Source organism: Cetorhinus maximus, chromosome 21, assembly GCF_964194155.1.
Source record: "Cetorhinus maximus chromosome 21, sCetMax3.hap1.1, whole genome shotgun sequence".
In the NCBI taxonomy this organism is placed as follows: Eukaryota; Metazoa; Chordata; class Chondrichthyes; order Lamniformes; family Cetorhinidae; genus Cetorhinus; species Cetorhinus maximus.
In genome coordinates this window covers 61108673-61124908 of record NC_135899.1, presented here as the reverse complement: position 1 = coordinate 61124908, position 16236 = coordinate 61108673, and the positions used below count along the sequence as shown (strand labels likewise).

Genomic DNA, 16236 nt, shown 5'->3' with positions numbered 1-16236 from the left:
GTCTTATCCAGTATTTACCCCTTAAGTAACATCACTAAAGCAGGATTTATCTCATTGCTGTTTATGGGAGCTTGCTGTGTGCAAATTGGTTGTTCTGTTTCCTACTTTATAACAGTCACTAAGCTTCAGAAGTATTTAATTGGCTGTAAAGCTACTTAGGATGTCCTGAGATAATCAGAGGCACTACATAAATGCAAATCTTTCTTTGACCAGGGAGAAGGTTTGTTGTTTCTCTGATTTCAGAGCGGTTCCATTTCGTTTGAGTGCATGCTGTAAAATGACACTTGGGTGGAAAAAGAATGTAAATGTAAACCCCAGTATCATTCACAAGACCAAATGGTCTTTAGCTCATTTGATCGGTCCTTTGCATTGATGTATTATGTTCTCATTGCTTGCTCCCTGCGTGAATCCAGTGTCCTCGACTCAACCATCCTTCTTGTAAATTCGTTGTAGCTGTTGATCACCCTTCCTTCTGACTGCTTGGTTACCTTTTGTGTGAAGAAGTACTTCCTGGAACCTGTCCTAAAGTTACAGTCAAAAGTCCTACATCCATGGCACATTAGAACTATTCTGGGTTTTGTTTATCCAATTAAATATGTGTCTCTCTCTCATCCTCTTTCTGAGATATCTTTGTTCAAGGCTGATATCCCCATCTGTCATCCTGGAGATAAAGGGTAAATGCCCATTAAGAGAAAGATCATTAGATCACTTATACTAGCCTGACAGGGAAATGCCTTGCCTTTGTTTGATGATGATGATGCCTTGCAGATTGAAGATATTCAAAGCTCGTTCTATGGAGAAAATGCCTTTTCCTGTCATTCCAATTACATAGTTTTTGTAAGGCTTCTGTCATCACTTTTGCAGAAATGTGCCTTCATCAGGAAAGGGAGACTGGAAAGTTTATAACTTTATATAGGTGGGAGGAGCATGGCAGCGAGGATCCTTTTGTTTTTGTGTACTCAAGCTTAGATGAAAAAGACTATTTTGCTTCTGCATTGCTGTGATATGTAGCAGTATAATTTTTTAAAATAACGGCCTTGAAGGTAACTGGGATATTAAACAAAGAACATCAGGGAATAATTTCCAGATTTTAAAAAATGCTTTTGTTGCAGATGTGATTGCCCAGACGGTTTTCTTTCACTCCCAGTCTTCAAAATTTCAATGGACCTACATCCATAGCCTTTTGGGGGACAGTTCCAGATTTCCACTACCCTTTGTATGTGTGTGTGTATACAAAGTGCTCCCTGATTTCACTCCTAACTGTCCTAGCTCTGATTTAAGATCATGCCCTCTTGTTCTGGATTCGCCACTAGAAGAAATCGTTTCTCAGTATTTACCCTATGGAGTCATATTAACCACTTCGATTAGATTACGACTCAACCTGCTCAACTGAAAAGTGTACAAAGCCAGGTGTGTACAAGTCCTCATAATTTTAATCTTGCAGACCTGGTATCATTCTGCACCATTTGCGACGACTCAGATATTGAAGTAGTCCATGTCCAAATGCAGGAAGACCTGGACAATATCCAGGTTTGGGCTGACAAGTGGCAAGTAACAATCGCACCACATAAGTGTCAGGCAGTTACCATCTCCAACAAGAGAGAATCTAACCATTGCCCCTTTACATTCCATGACATTACCATCACTGAACCCTCCTACTTATCAACATCCTGGGGTTACCATTGACTAGAAACTAAACTGGACTAGCCATATAAATACTGTGGCTACAAGAGCAGATAAGAGGCTAGGAACCCTGTGGCGAGTAACTTACCTCCTGACTCCCCAAAGTCTGTCCACCACCTACAAGACACAGGCCAGGAGTGAGATGGAATACTCTCCGCTTGCCTGGGTGAGTGCAGGCCCAACAACAAGAAGCTTGACGCCATCCAGGACAAAGCAGCCTGCTTGCTTGGCACCCCATCCACAAACATTCACACCCCCCCACCACAGTGGCTCTGCAGCCTCCTTAGGCAGCACCTTCCAAACCTATGACCACTACCATCTAGAAGGACAAGGGCAGCAGACAGATGGGAACACTACCACCTGGAAGTTCCCCTGTAAGCCACTCACCATTCTGACTTGGAAATATATAGCTGTTCCTTCACTGTTGCTGGGTCAAAATCCTGGAACTCCGTCCCTAACAGCATTGTAGTTGAACCTACACCACGTGTATTGCAGTGGTTAAGAAGGCAACTCACCACCACCACCTTGAGGGTAATTAGGGATGAGCAACAAATGCTGGCTAGCCACGCCCCATGAATGAATAAAAAAAATTCTGGTGAGTCTGTACTGCATGCCAACTCTCTTTTCTGGAATCTAGAGAACTAAATTCACAGAATCACAGAATTGTTATAGGTCAGGAGTGCTGTTGTGCCTGCACTAAGTCTTCGAATGAGCAATTCGCCTAGTGCCATTCCCCCACACTCTGCCCGTAACCCTGCACATTCTTCCTTTTTGGATAGCGGTCTAATTCCCTCTTGTGTGCTTCGATTGAACCTGCCTCCACCACACTCAGACCCCGCTGCGTGCAAAAGTTTTCCCTCATGCTGCTTTTACTTCTTTTGGCAATTAGTTTAAATCTGTGCCCTCTCGTTCTTGATCCTTTTACAAGTGGGAACGGTTTCTCCCTATCTACTCTCTCCAGACCCCATGTGGTTTTGAATACCTCCATCAAACCACTTATCAGTCGGCTCTTCAAGGAAAATAGTCCCAACTTCTCCAGTCTATCTTAATAATTGAAGCTCCTCATCCCTGGAACCATCCTCATGAATCTTTTCTGCACTCTGTCCAATGCCTTCACATCTTTCCAGAACTGGACGCAGTACTCCAGCTGAGGCCGAACTAGTAGCTTATACAAGCTTAACATAACCTCCTTGCTCTTGTACTCTATGCCCTATTAATAAAACCTAGGATACTGTATGCTTTGTTAACTGCTCTCTCAACCTGTCCTACCACCTTCAATGACTTATGCACATACCCAGCCAGTTCCCTCAGCTCCTGCAGCCTCTTTAGAGTTGTATACTTTATTTTATATTGTCTCTCCATGTCCTTCCTACCAAAATGAATCAATTCATATTCCTACGCGTTATGCTCGTGGGCTACCTGTCCACCCATTCCACCAACTTGTCTATGTACTTTTGAAGCTCTACGCTATCCCCCTCAAGTTTGGTATCATCTGCAAATTTTGAAATTGTACCCCGTACTCCAAGGTCTAGTCATTAATATATATCAGGAAAAGCAAGGGCCCCAACACTGACCCCTGGGGAACTCCACTACAAACCCCTTCCCCCATCACATCACTCAGTAAGTTTCATATTCAGTTGTTCCTTTCCCTTTTATTCTGTGAGCTGTAACTTTGTTCACAAGTGTTATGTGGCACAGTCAAATACCTTTTGGAAGTCCATGTACATAACATGAACAGCATTGTCCTCACCAATCCTTCTGTTACCTCTTTAAAAAAAAACTCAAAGTGAGTTAGACATGATTTCCCCTCAACAAATCCATTTTCTTTAATTAATCCATTTGCCCATGTGACTGTTAATTTTGTCCCGTATTATTGTTTCCAGAAGTTTCCCCGACACCCAAGTTAAACTGACTGGCCTGTCGTTGCTGGACTTAACTTTACACCCTTTTTTGAACAAGGGTGAAACACTTGCAGTGTTCCAATCTTCTAGAACCACCCCTGGGAATAAAGAAGACTGGAGAATTATGGCCAGTGTCTCTACAATTTCCACGTTCACTTCCTTCAGTATCCTTGATGCATCTCGTCAGGCCCTGGTGCCTGTTATGACACAGCAGATGGTAAATGCCGAGCCGTTCAAATCTCAGAGGGAAACTTGAAACCACTGTCACAACTAATTTTCAATTTGTATAAATTCTGAGCTGCGTGCCTTGAATTCAATAGTTATAACACCACCAAGTCTTATAAGTTTTCATAAAATTAGATTGAACATTTATTAATTAGAGAAATGATTTTAAATACATACATAGATCTGCAAATTACTACTATGTTAACTTCTAAATCCCCATCTTAATCTAACTCCCAGTTACGCTTTCGTTAAGGCAACAGTAAGACACACAGATTTTAAAAGACCCAGGAAAAGAAACATGACACCCTGAACAAGTTGACTTCCAAGAGAGTTTTCTTAACTTCAGTCTTTGAAGACAGCAGCTTGAGGCATAGATGCTGAAGGCTTTCACACACTTGTAAGATCTTAAAAATGCCTTCCCTTACAAAATAGTCTTCTCTTCTTTATACATATCTTTTTCTTTGAATGCAAGTGCCCATTGTTTCACTATGTCTTTGAACTTCATCTCCCTAATAATAAAACCCCCTCAGCACTAAGTTTTACCAGTAATCTTTAGGAAATATAAACACACTGTTTCTAAACTTCACCTGGCGAGGTGAGACATTTCACCCCCTCCTTTGAAAACAATCTAGCCTGGCTTATTTCAAAATGCAAATGTTCCCTTGATACCTATATTTCTAAACCTCCCCATGCTTATCTAATTAACATTTCAAACTTGCCCCCTCTTCTTAGATCAAAGCTCCCAGACTAGCTGCCTGTAATTTAATTAAATCTCTCATTCATACATAGACACATTCTACTATTACTCTACTTTACAATAAATTTCAATAACATCGAGAATTATATCTTCTTGACAGTGCGGTATCAACTTTTAAGTATAGACAACCTATTAACTTCTCATCAATTTTAACCCTTCCAGTGTATTAATTATCTCCTCTTTCTCCATTACCTGGGTAGCATCATCTTCCTTGGTAAAGATAGAAGCAAAGTATTCATTTAATACCTCAGCTATGCCTCTTGCTTCCATGTGTAAACCTCTTTTTGGTCCCTAATTGGCCTGCTCCTCCTCTCAACACCCTTTTACTTGACTTTGGCATTCCCTTTTATGTTAGCTGCCAGTCTCTTTTCATAATCACTCTTTGTTTCTCTTCTTTGATTTTTCACTTTCCCTATGAACCTTCTGTACTCAGCCTGATTCTTCATTGTACTATCCACCTGATACCTGTCATAAGCATACTTTTTCTTCTTACTTTTAATCTCTATCTCTCTTGTTAAACGGGGAGCTCTTTGTTCACCCTACCTTTGACTTTTGAGGGAATATATCTTGACTCTGCCTGAACTATCCCTCAAAGGTAGGTGCTGAGGGTGGAGGAGTTGTACCCTGGAGATACCCCAAAAGATGCACTGGGGGACCGCCCGGCACTTGCCCGGAAGTTCAAACTTCCGATGGGAAGTTACCCTTTACCCTGCACTGGGAATCATCCAAAACCCCAATTTAAATTGAAGATTACAGATCGTTCCAACTGTCTTAGCAGAATAGTTAATAGAATAGAATAGGGAAAGTTAGAAAAATTAAAACCACTTCTAAATCCTGGGTAACTATAGTACTGACGACCCGTCCCCGACCACCTTCTATAACCCCAACACCTCTTTCCCCCCCCTCCCCCCCCACAACTACCCACCTGACCACCCCTTGCCTATCCTCCCAAAACCCGACTACCACCCCCACCCCCCGACTACCCCCTTGGCTGCCTTGTTTAGGTAAGAGAAATAGGAGTTATTCACCAGTCAATCACTAACTTGCTTCCCTGTGACGTCACACCTCAATTTTTCTTTACGAGCGTGGGCTCTGAGCCCACAGACCTGCTGCTGGTGGTGGCAGAGAACCTCGCTCTGCTCGCTGTTTCCTGCCGTACAACTCTAACTTTGGAGAAAGGAAAAGCAGCAGCTTTACTCACCAGACAATCAATGCGTGGCTTTCCTGTGATGTCACAGTTTTTTTTCTCTTTCCTTCTCTTTCCCACTTCAATGATAACCTGCCTCAAACACCTCCAGGTCTCTTCGCAGGGCTGCTGACCTGCTTCACAGTCTTCTTGGTCTCTCCAGAGTTATGCTGACCTGCTTCGCACTCCTCCCGGTCTCTTCACAATGATGTCGCTCTGCTTCACACTCCTTCTGGCATTTTCACAGTGATGCTGATCTTCCCGGTGTTTGTTAATTAATTAATTAAAATAATTTTGTAAGGTCAGATTATATTTCTGTGCTAGGTTATCCCATGGATTTTAGAATCAAATTTTTTAAAAAAATTCCTGATAGCCACAGAATCAGAATGTACAAATTAGTGGTACTCATGGTTCTTTGAAATATTGTCATGAAAGTCCTCACCAGTAAGCCCTCCCCAATCCCATGTGACAATGTGTCAAACCCTTTTGGAACTAAATTGCCAAGTAATACTGTGGTGGTGCATCTGCTGGGAGCAGCCTGTAATTTCTTTTGTGCGGGATTGCTTTAAGAACAAATTATTCTGGGGAGTATTTTGAAACAGGGTTAATTGGTTTCCTGACTATGACATTATTAGTTCCCAAGAATTACCCATGAATAGCTAAGAGGTAAAGGGTAAATGGAAAGCTAATCACAGTGGGGTAGAGTCAGTCTTTTTGTTTGGCAGTTCGGAAGACTGAGAAATTGTGAAATGAGAAAACAAGCAAGGCGCTTTCCAGATAGGACAGTTTTCTGTTTGGCAGTCTTCGAACAAATCCTGGTATTACACAGTTGAAAAGGACAGAGCACTGAAGACAGGACAAGTGAGGGATTGTGGATTGGACAATACCCATTGCAGCTGTTGAAGTGGTGCCAGAGCCCACCAGTCTGTTTAAAGGGGTTGGTGAAGGTGGTCCCTGGGGATTCTGTGTCATCAGCATTGTCGTGACCTGAGTGAGAGTTTATAGACATGCACCTTGTCAATGGTAACCATGTCAGGGGACCTCGGATGGAAAACAGCTGCCAGTGAATGCAGTTCAAGCCGAAATTATTGGATGGGAAGTGAGAAATATGACAGAACGCAAGCTAAGTTGAAAAGACTGAGAGATCACATAAGGCCCCACATTTGTGCAGGAAGTAATGCGAGTGCTTGTAACAATGTGAGGCATACCTCTGTTGTGCCAATTATTTAAAGCGAAATTTTCTTTTTATTTGAAATACCCTTCACCTGTTAATTAATGTTTGAATTATGTTGATTATAGTTATGTTATAATCGTTCTACAAAGTGAAATCATGTCTGGCAGTTTTCTTTCCATTGGCATGATGGGGATCCCTTTCCCAAGGTTTACCAGTTTCTACAGTGATTGTAACAATACTTCAATCCAGTGTAGTTCAAAGTGTTTCATAGGCCAAAATGTACAGATCAGTAGTAAGCTCTCAGTTGGCATAGTCCTTCAGCAGTAGCAAATTAGATTCCTACCCAAGATGGTGTGCCTTTGAATTCCACCCTTGACTTTGCAATCAAGCTTGTTTGCTGTTATTGTGAGAGAATTCTTAACGCACAACATTAAATGGAGCTGTTTACCTCACTTTGGCAGCAACAATGGACACTTCCCTCCTTCCAGCCAAAGGAGGAGAAAACTGATGTACCAGAGAGGGAAAATTGGAGAAATAAGGAAAAATAAACCAACAAATGGAAGTTCTACCTGACCTTTAAATCAGATACCTAGAATATCACACCCAGTATTATTTAATATACACAGTGTATGGACTATTTCATCTATATTTGGACGAGGCAGTATTTATATTTTGTTTCACTTTGATCTTTCTGGCATGGTTTTGAAACTGTTGCTCATTGTAGCACATAATGTGGTAGAAGAAATAGTTCTGAGGCTAGCATGTTGGACAAGAACTCCACTGTGAAATTTTGTTTTAATTAGTTTGGAAAAAGCAACATCTTTGGTTTGAGTTAACGTGTGTTTTTAAATTGGAGGAAGTTGCTGAAATTTTCTTTAAAATGTCATTCAACTTTTTTTTTCCAGAGAAATCATGAACCTAAAGGACCTAGTAATGGGTCAAATTGATGGTAGGGGTCCATACAAGGAATTCTGTAACCATAACTGCTTATTTGAGATGAAAAGAAAGTCTGCTTCAACAACTAATAATATTACCACCAAGTGCAGCATTTGTCAGAAAGTCTCTGTTGTAAGTTTATCTATTCATATCTATCTCTTTATTTATAATCCACTCCTATTCAGTGTTCTCCATAATATTTCATTCGGTGATCAAGAATTCAAAATGAAACTGAATTATTTTCCAGTTTCTGTATGCTTTGAATTGTACAGGAAATTTTCTGTTGCAAAAATAGTGAATAACTCAGTAAATGATTAATTTGGAAAAATCGTTCTACCACCTGTGAGGACATCTCAAAGAAATAGTCATGGCTTTTAGAAATGAGGTTACAATTGGGAAGCAACATAATGGAACCGCTATTACCAGGATCATGTTGCAATCTAGTTTCAAATTCAATGTAAATGTCACTTTTTAGTGGTTTATTCTTGCTTACTTACCCTAAATATGGTAAACATGGATTCAATAATGAAGAATCATTGGACAAGTTCTGTCTCACAGGATGCTTCTCATGCATCGCTTGCAACCTTGCCATAAGTTACCTGGTTAACCCATTGATGGTGTTGGTTCTGAATCATCTGTACCTCGTGTAGTACAGTCATCATAGCAGAGTTGGGGATAAGTAATATGAAAAAAGCTTAGCAGTTACAAGTTAATTTGATTATGTTTGTAGCTGTGATGATTATCCATTTAGCGTATGCAAAATGCACTCACTGTATTTCAGCAAAAAAAAGGCCCAGCCGAGAGGACTATTACAGGTAACCATTACTGCTCTGTTAATCCGCTGTAAGGCAATAAATATATGAGAGCGGTCTTGAGTTGGTTTTCCCTTAATTTATATATAAACACAATCTATTTTCCTGTGGAGCTGTGCCTGACTTCTGGCATGTGATGGCACTGGAGGAAATTGAGCTCTGTTTGGGGAGTTAAACATGTACAAAACGTTGTAGGTGAGCATTTCAGTGCCACAGCTCATTGCAATGTCATGTTCACCAATATATTTTTAACTATCATATCGCACATCATAAGATTTTATTCTTTATTTCAGGTGCGCCATGAAGTGAACTACCAGAATGTTGTACACCAACTTTGCAGTGATATATGTTTCTCCAAGTTTCGAATGGCCAACAATCTCACTATGAATTGCTGTGATAACTGCGGAGCTTATTGTTACAGTGGGTCTGCACAGTGTCACATGCTTCAGACTGAAGGACAGTGTAAGAAGTTCTGTGGTTCTGCTTGTTTGTCTTCATTCAAACAGGTTTGTTGCCTTTTAAACCAGCAGGACACAAATGAAAAGCTGAATTGCACGTTACTTAATGTGATGCCAGATGTCTGTTTTCCCTGCATACAAGTTAATTTTTTAAAACATGTTCCTTTGTTCCTGTCAACTATATGACTGCCTTCATTCCAGGGACGTAAAATTAATGCCGCTTTATCTAATGTTTTGCAAGCTGTCCTTTGTTACTGTAAACCTATTAATAAGATGGATACATAGATTGGACTGACGTAGTAGTGTACTAAATATAACTCCAATATTGCTGCCAAGGCTCCAGTAACAAGTGAAGTAAACTGCTTGCCTACCTTTTCCAGACCTCAGTTATACATGATTGCACTATCCCACATGATCACTTGGCATTCTTTGTTTAGATTTAATTCAGGACTGTAGTGTCCAATAAAGGAAGACCTCAGGGTGTGTCAGCAGGTGAAAGGGTGATCCCGAGTCACTGCTTTAACAGTGGCAGGGCCACCAGAGAGATGTTTGAGATTAAAGTGATGACTGAAAGCTGCAGTGCACTCAGAAAAGATCGCACAAACAGCAACTGATCAGTTAAACACTGTATGAAGAGAACTGAGGATAGCTGGATGACTGAAGGGCAAACCTAATAAGTGTATCAGCATAATTCTGAGTATGCATGTGAACTTGTTCTACATAGCACCTGTCATGTCCTCGTGACATTCAAAAGTGTCTCATACCTAATTAATTACCTAATCAAATGTTTAAGAAAGTAGTTCAGACTCACAACAAAGATATATCCCAGAGAGGAAGAAGGATTCTAGGAACCAACCATGGTTAACCAAGGAAGTAAAGGATAATATCAAATTGAAAGAAAAAACATACAATGTGGAAAAGATTAGTGGTATGCCAGAGGATTGAGAAAGTTTTAAAAACCAACAAAAGATGACCAAAAAAAAATAGAGGGAGAAAATAAACTTTGAGGGTAAACTAGCAAGTAATATAAAAGCGGACAGTGAGAGCTTCTTTAAATATACAATAAGGAAGAGAGAGGCCAAAGTGAACATAAGCGCCTTAGAGAATGAGGCTGGGGAAATAATAGTAGGGAACCAGGAAATGACAGAGGAGTTGAATAAATACTTTGCATCAGCCTTCACGGTAGAAGACACTAATAGCATTCCAAACATGCTAAATAATCAAGGGGAAAAAGGCAGTTGGAAGAAATAAATACAATAACTATCACCAGAGAAAAAGTACTAGGGAAGCTAATGGGGCTAAAAGCCGATAAGTACCCTGAACCTGATGGATTGTATCCTAGGATATTGAAGGAAGTAGCTACACAAATAGTGGATGCACTGGCAGTAATCGTCCAAGAAACCTTCAATTCTGGAGCAGTCCCAGAAGATTGGAAAACTACCAATGTAATGCCCTTATTCAAAAAGGGAGACAAAAACAGGTAACTATAGGCCAGTTAGCTTAACATCCATCATTAGGAAAATGTTAAAGTCCATTATAAAGGATGTAATAGCAGAGCGTTTAGAAATGCATAATATAATCAAGCAGAGTCAGCATGGCTTCATGAAGGGGAAATCATGCCTGACACATTTATTAGGATTCTTTGAGGAGGTAACAAGCAGGATCGATAAAGGGGAACCAGTAGATGTAATATGTTTGGATTTCCAAAAGGTGTTCTATAAGCTACCACACATAAGGCTACTTAATATGATAAGAGCCCATGGTGTTGTGGATAGTATATTAGCATGGATAGAGGATTGACTCACTAACAGAAGACGGAGAGTTGGGATAAGGGGGGCATTTTCAGGATGGCAATCTGTAACTAGTGGAGTGCCACAGGGATCGGTGCTAGGGCCACATTTTTTTTTTTACAATATATATGAATGACTAAGATGAGGAAAGTGAATGTACTGTTGTCAAGTTCGCGAATGACAAAAATAGGTAGGAAGGCAAGTGGTGAGGATGACACATGGAGTCTACAGAGGGATATAGACAGGTTAAGTGAGTGGGCAGAAACTTGGCAGATGGAATATATTGTGGGAAAATGTGAGGTTATGCACTTTGGCAGGAAGAATAGAGGAGCTGAATATTATTTAAATGGAGAAAGACTGCAGACAGCTGCAGCACAGAGATCAGGGAGTCCTCATGCTTGAACCCCAAAAAAGCTAACATACAAGTTCAGGAAATAGGGAAGGCAAATGGAATGTTGGCCTTTATTTCAAAGGGAATAGAGTATGAAAATAGGGAAGTCTTGCTTAAAACTATACAAGGCACTAATTAGACCACACCTAGAATACTGTGAACAGTTTTGGTCCCCTTATCTAAGGAAAGATGTACTGGCATTGGAAGCAGCCCAGAGAAGGTTCACAAGGTTGACCCCTGGTATGGAGGGATGATCTTATGAGGAGAGATTGAGTAGGTTCGGCTTGAACCCATTGAAGTTTTGAAGAATGAAACAAATAAGAAACATATAAGATTCTTAGGGGGCTTGACAGGGTAGACACAGAGGTTGTTTCCCCTTGTGGGAGAGTCTAGGACCAGAGGGCATAATCTCAGAGTAAGGGGTTGCCCATTTAAGACAGAGGTGAGGAGGAATTTCTTTTGAGGGTGGTGAACCTGTGTAATTCTTTATTGTAGAGGGCTATAGAGGCTGGGTCATTAAGTATATTAAAGGCTGAGATAGACAGATTTCTCATCAGTAAGGGAATCAAGGTTATGGGGAAAAGGCAGGAAAGTGGAGTTCAGGATTATCAGATCAGCCATGATCTCATTGAATGGCGGAGCAGACTCAATGGGCCAAATGGCCTACTTCTGCTCCTACGTCTTATGGTCCAACTGGGGTGTAGTTACTGTTGTCATGTAGACAGATGCTGTAGCCATTTTGCAGGCAACAGGATTCCACAAACACAAAATTAGATAAATGATCGATTAATCTGTTAGTGGTTTTGGTTGAGGGCTAAATATTGGCGAGACATTTTGAATAATACCTCTCTGTGAAATGTACTTTTTGATTTCTACATGTACTTGTAAACTCGGGTGTGATGTCTAACCTCCAGCACATCCCACAATGCAGTACTCCCTCAGCACTGCACCGATTGTGTACAAATATGTAGTTAGCTTGAACCATGATCTTCTGAATTGTAGGTGAGACTGCAACCATTCAGCTAAGCTGACACTTAATGAGTTTAATGTTGGACAGTGATGCCACGGCAAGAATAATTCTTACCCCTCCCTATCTCTGTGTTGATCCTATGCTTTTTCCAGACACACTAACTGCAATGACCTTATAAACCTTAAAAAAAACACAAAATAACCTTTGGGGAAATGACTGATATTTATTGTTAGTATCTTACAATGCTTGTATGGAATTCCTTGGTGCTATTCCAGCTGATTTATTGAAGAGTTTAAAGTAAGCAGGTTATAGATATGTCATAATAGTGCACAAAGAAATTTCATATCAGCACAATATGTTTGCTGTAATTATTGCTGAGAGGAATTGTATTTTGTTTATTGTGTGATTAGAGGTTTTTGTGTGGAGAATCTCTGTGAAATAAACTTGAGACTTTAACATGCCAGCACAGTTGCAATAAAAAATGGGCCTTGTAATCTGTCTTGCATGTGTAGAATGCTTGGGTCATTTTTTTCCCAAATGATTTGAATAGCCAGTATAACTGTTTGTTTCTCCATCTCCCTGAACTGCCACACAGTTAGAACTTGCGGTGTGTCTGCATGTGCACAATATTGGCACCAGTCTGGAGTGCAGATATTATATGGATAACCATATGAGATGTGTTAATAGATATCAGGCCCCCTCTCAAATAATGAATATTAGAATCCTCATCCTTCAGAATGTGAGGCTTTCCCATTAGCTCAGTTGGGCACAGTACCTAGTCTGGAACTGAACCATACAGACCAGCAGTGTCCTAGTTCTGAATCCAGTCTTTGTTAGGTCACACTTGACCACAACGATGCTGGAGTAGAGAGGGAAAAATTCATCCAAAATCTCTGATTGACTTAAAGCATATGTAAGTGGACCAGAAAAGGACAGGATTAGACTTGACTGTGAAGCCTGATGTCATCAAATTGCTTGCACTGTTTAGCCTCATGCAGAAAGAATTGCCACTTGGGTGAGCTGAACTCTTGATACTGTACTCCAGCATCTCCAGCATGAATAAATGCTTTCAGAAAAGAATAAAAATTGAATTCAGAATAGAACTTCAAATGCAATTAGAGTTAATTCATTTATTTTGAAATGCACATTGACTACCTCATACGCTGCTTGGAAAAAGTCTTATATACAAAAGAGACTAAATAATGGAAGTTGGTTCTGCACCGCACCCCTCCTTCCCATTCAAGACCCCATCTCTCTCCATATTATTAGTATATTTCAGTTAACGTGTTTATAGATGGATGAGTTATATGGCTCAAATGGCGCCTCTTATCTGTGAAGTAATAAAACAGTCTTAATCCTTGTTTTACACCTAACACTTTCTATTCTTGTAACAGAAAAATTCAAAGATTACTCCCTGCGCTTGGTGTAAATGCCTGAGATCGTCTGCCGAAATGATTGAAAACACAAACTCTTTTGGAAAAGCTGAACTATTTTGCTCAGTTAACTGTCTTTCAGCATTTCGAGTGCATGTGGTGACCACACAAGGTAGTGGTATAATTTCTTCAAATATTATGTAAAACTTCAGGAAGTTTTAATTGTTTAAGGTGTATTTGGCACCTCTAAGGCACTTTGCAATTCTGAAGCCATCAATTTTTGGGTCTGAAGTAGTGAGATACACATTTGTGTGGGTCTGCTGATTGTATCATTGTCTCCTTTGTTGGAGAAAACCTTGCATTTGTGGAACAGTGAGTTTTTTTGTTTTTGTAGCTGACCTTCATCGAGGTTGCTTTCCGGAGACACACATTGCATAAAATTAGAGGGCAGAAGCTCAAATTATTGCGAACCTGAAAAATTAGAAATAGAGTCATGGTGATAAGTCTTTCTTCATGCACTTAAATGTTTCATATAAAACCTAAATACATGGCCTCTCTGCATGAGTCCATTTTAATTCAGCTTCACTTGGAAAATGCTGAATGTGAGGTACGGTTTGTTGAATAACCGGAGATCTAGTTATAGTTAATTATGTTGAAACAACTTATTTATCTGACTTCTCTTTGTGTTTAAACACAACACCTCCTTAATTGGCGAAGTTATAATGGGATTTGAATACCTTATCTGTCTTCTGTAATCAAATATTCTGTTGAGAAAAATGTCATTATAAGCTATTGATTGCTTCCTACAATTATGAATGACTGTTGGTCTTGATAGTGAATGCTGCATCACATAAATGGAAGTAAATGTATCACTGAGTTTAGTAGGGTGACTTGGGACAATTTAGTCTGTCATTAGCTCACTGTCGTTAGTATTTTATTATGTTTCTCTGGTTTTAGGTGATGCTTAGAGCTAATTTTGCATGTTTGGACATGATTTTGTATTTGTATCCCATTAGGTACCAGTGTTCAGTGCAATTACTGTAAAGTGACGATGACACCTCAGTATCACCTTGCTATGTCAGATGGTAGTATTCGGAATTTCTGCAGTTATAACTGTGTGGCATCATTTCAGGTATGATTTTCAAAAAAATTATCTTTTCTTTCGCTCCTCGACTTCTCTCACCTTGACAGCATAACTTAAGAGTTTTGTGTTTGTTGGCTCGGATGTTAATATGGTGCACGTTTTGGGGGCATCCAATGGGTTCTACACATTTGCATTTAATGTTGAGGAAGAAGACATGACTTAGTAAAATTGGGCATTTCTTCCACATGCTTTTGATCCTATTCACAATTTTTGCTGGCAAGATTTACTCAAAGAATCCTATCAGTATTGCATTAACTTTTGATGGCCAAATATTCAAGAGGCTTTAGTAACAGATTAATTACCAGCCTCTTTCAAAGACTTTCTATTTACAAGTGAAAAATGTGTGCAGTCTCTTCACTAATGCCTGCTTTATATCCATTCTTCATTTTTAATCATTCATGGGATGTGAGCATTGCTGGTAAGCCCAGCATTTATTGTGCTGCCTTATTTACCCTTATGAAGGTGGTAGTGATCCATCTTTTTGAACTGCTACAGTCATTATGATATAGGTACTCCGATATTGCAGTTAGGTAGGGAGTTCCGAGATTTTGACTTAGCAATAATGAAGGAATGGTGATTTATTTCCAAGTTCAAGATGGTGTATGCCTTAAAGAGGAACTTGCAGCTGGTGGTGCACCCATGTGTCTGATGCCGTTGTCCTTCTAGGTGGCATAAGTCGCTGGTTTGGAAGGTGCTGTAGAAGAAGCCTTGACGAATTGCTGCAGTTCATCTTGAAGATGGCATGCACTGCCCGGCTAAGGTGTGCAGGTGGTGGAGGGGAGTGAATGTTTAAAGTTGTGGAGGCATGGAATTCAAACAGGCTGCTCTGTCCTTGATGGTTCCAGCTTCTTGCACGTTGTTGGAGCTGTACTCATCCAGGCAAGCAAGTATTCTATCACACTCCTGGGCTGTGCCATGTAAATGGTGGACAGGCTTTGGGGAGTTGGAAGATGAGTTACTCACAGCCTCTAATCTTGTTTTGCAGGCACAGTATTTCTTTGGATCATCTGGTTAAGCTTCTGGTCAATGGTTACCCCTAGAGTATTGATAGTGGGGGATTCAGCGATGGTAATACCATTGAATGTCAGGGGAAGGTGGTTAGTCACTTTCCCGTTGGAGCTGGTCATTGTCTGGCATTTGTGTGGCATGAATGCTGCTTGCACTTATCAGCCCAAGGAGCCTGGATCTTATCCATGTCTAGCTGCATGCAGGCACTGACTGCTTCATTATCTGACGAATTGAGAATGGAATTGAACACAGTTATCAGCAAACGTCATACGTATGACCTTATGATGCAGGGAAACTAATTGATGAAGCAGCTGAAGATGGTTAGGCATAGGGCACTGCCTTGAAGAATTCTTAGTGATATCTTGGGACTGAGATGATTGGCATCCAACAAGCACAACCATTTTCCTTTCTGTTAGGTTTGACTCTTG

General features: G+C 40.3%; 1 protein-coding gene across 7 annotated transcripts in view; it reads left to right on the top strand.

Annotated features, from left to right (window-relative positions):
• The window catches only part of zmym4.1 (zinc finger MYM-type containing 4, tandem duplicate 1), a 105121-nt gene that overhangs the window by 44610 nt on the left and 44275 nt on the right, over positions 1-16236 (top strand). For 6 of the 7 annotated variants that reach the window (XM_078566986.1, XM_078566984.1, XM_078566985.1 and 3 more), the window contains 4 exons: positions 7832-7994; positions 8968-9180; positions 13678-13831; positions 14673-14788. In XM_078566986.1, the coding sequence (XP_078423112.1) occupies positions 7832-7994; positions 8968-9180; positions 13678-13831; positions 14673-14788 (646 nt within the window). The remainder of the gene's footprint in view (positions 1-7831; positions 7995-8967; positions 9181-13677; positions 13832-14672; positions 14789-16236) is intronic. The other variant, XM_078566983.1, reaches the window with a different exon arrangement.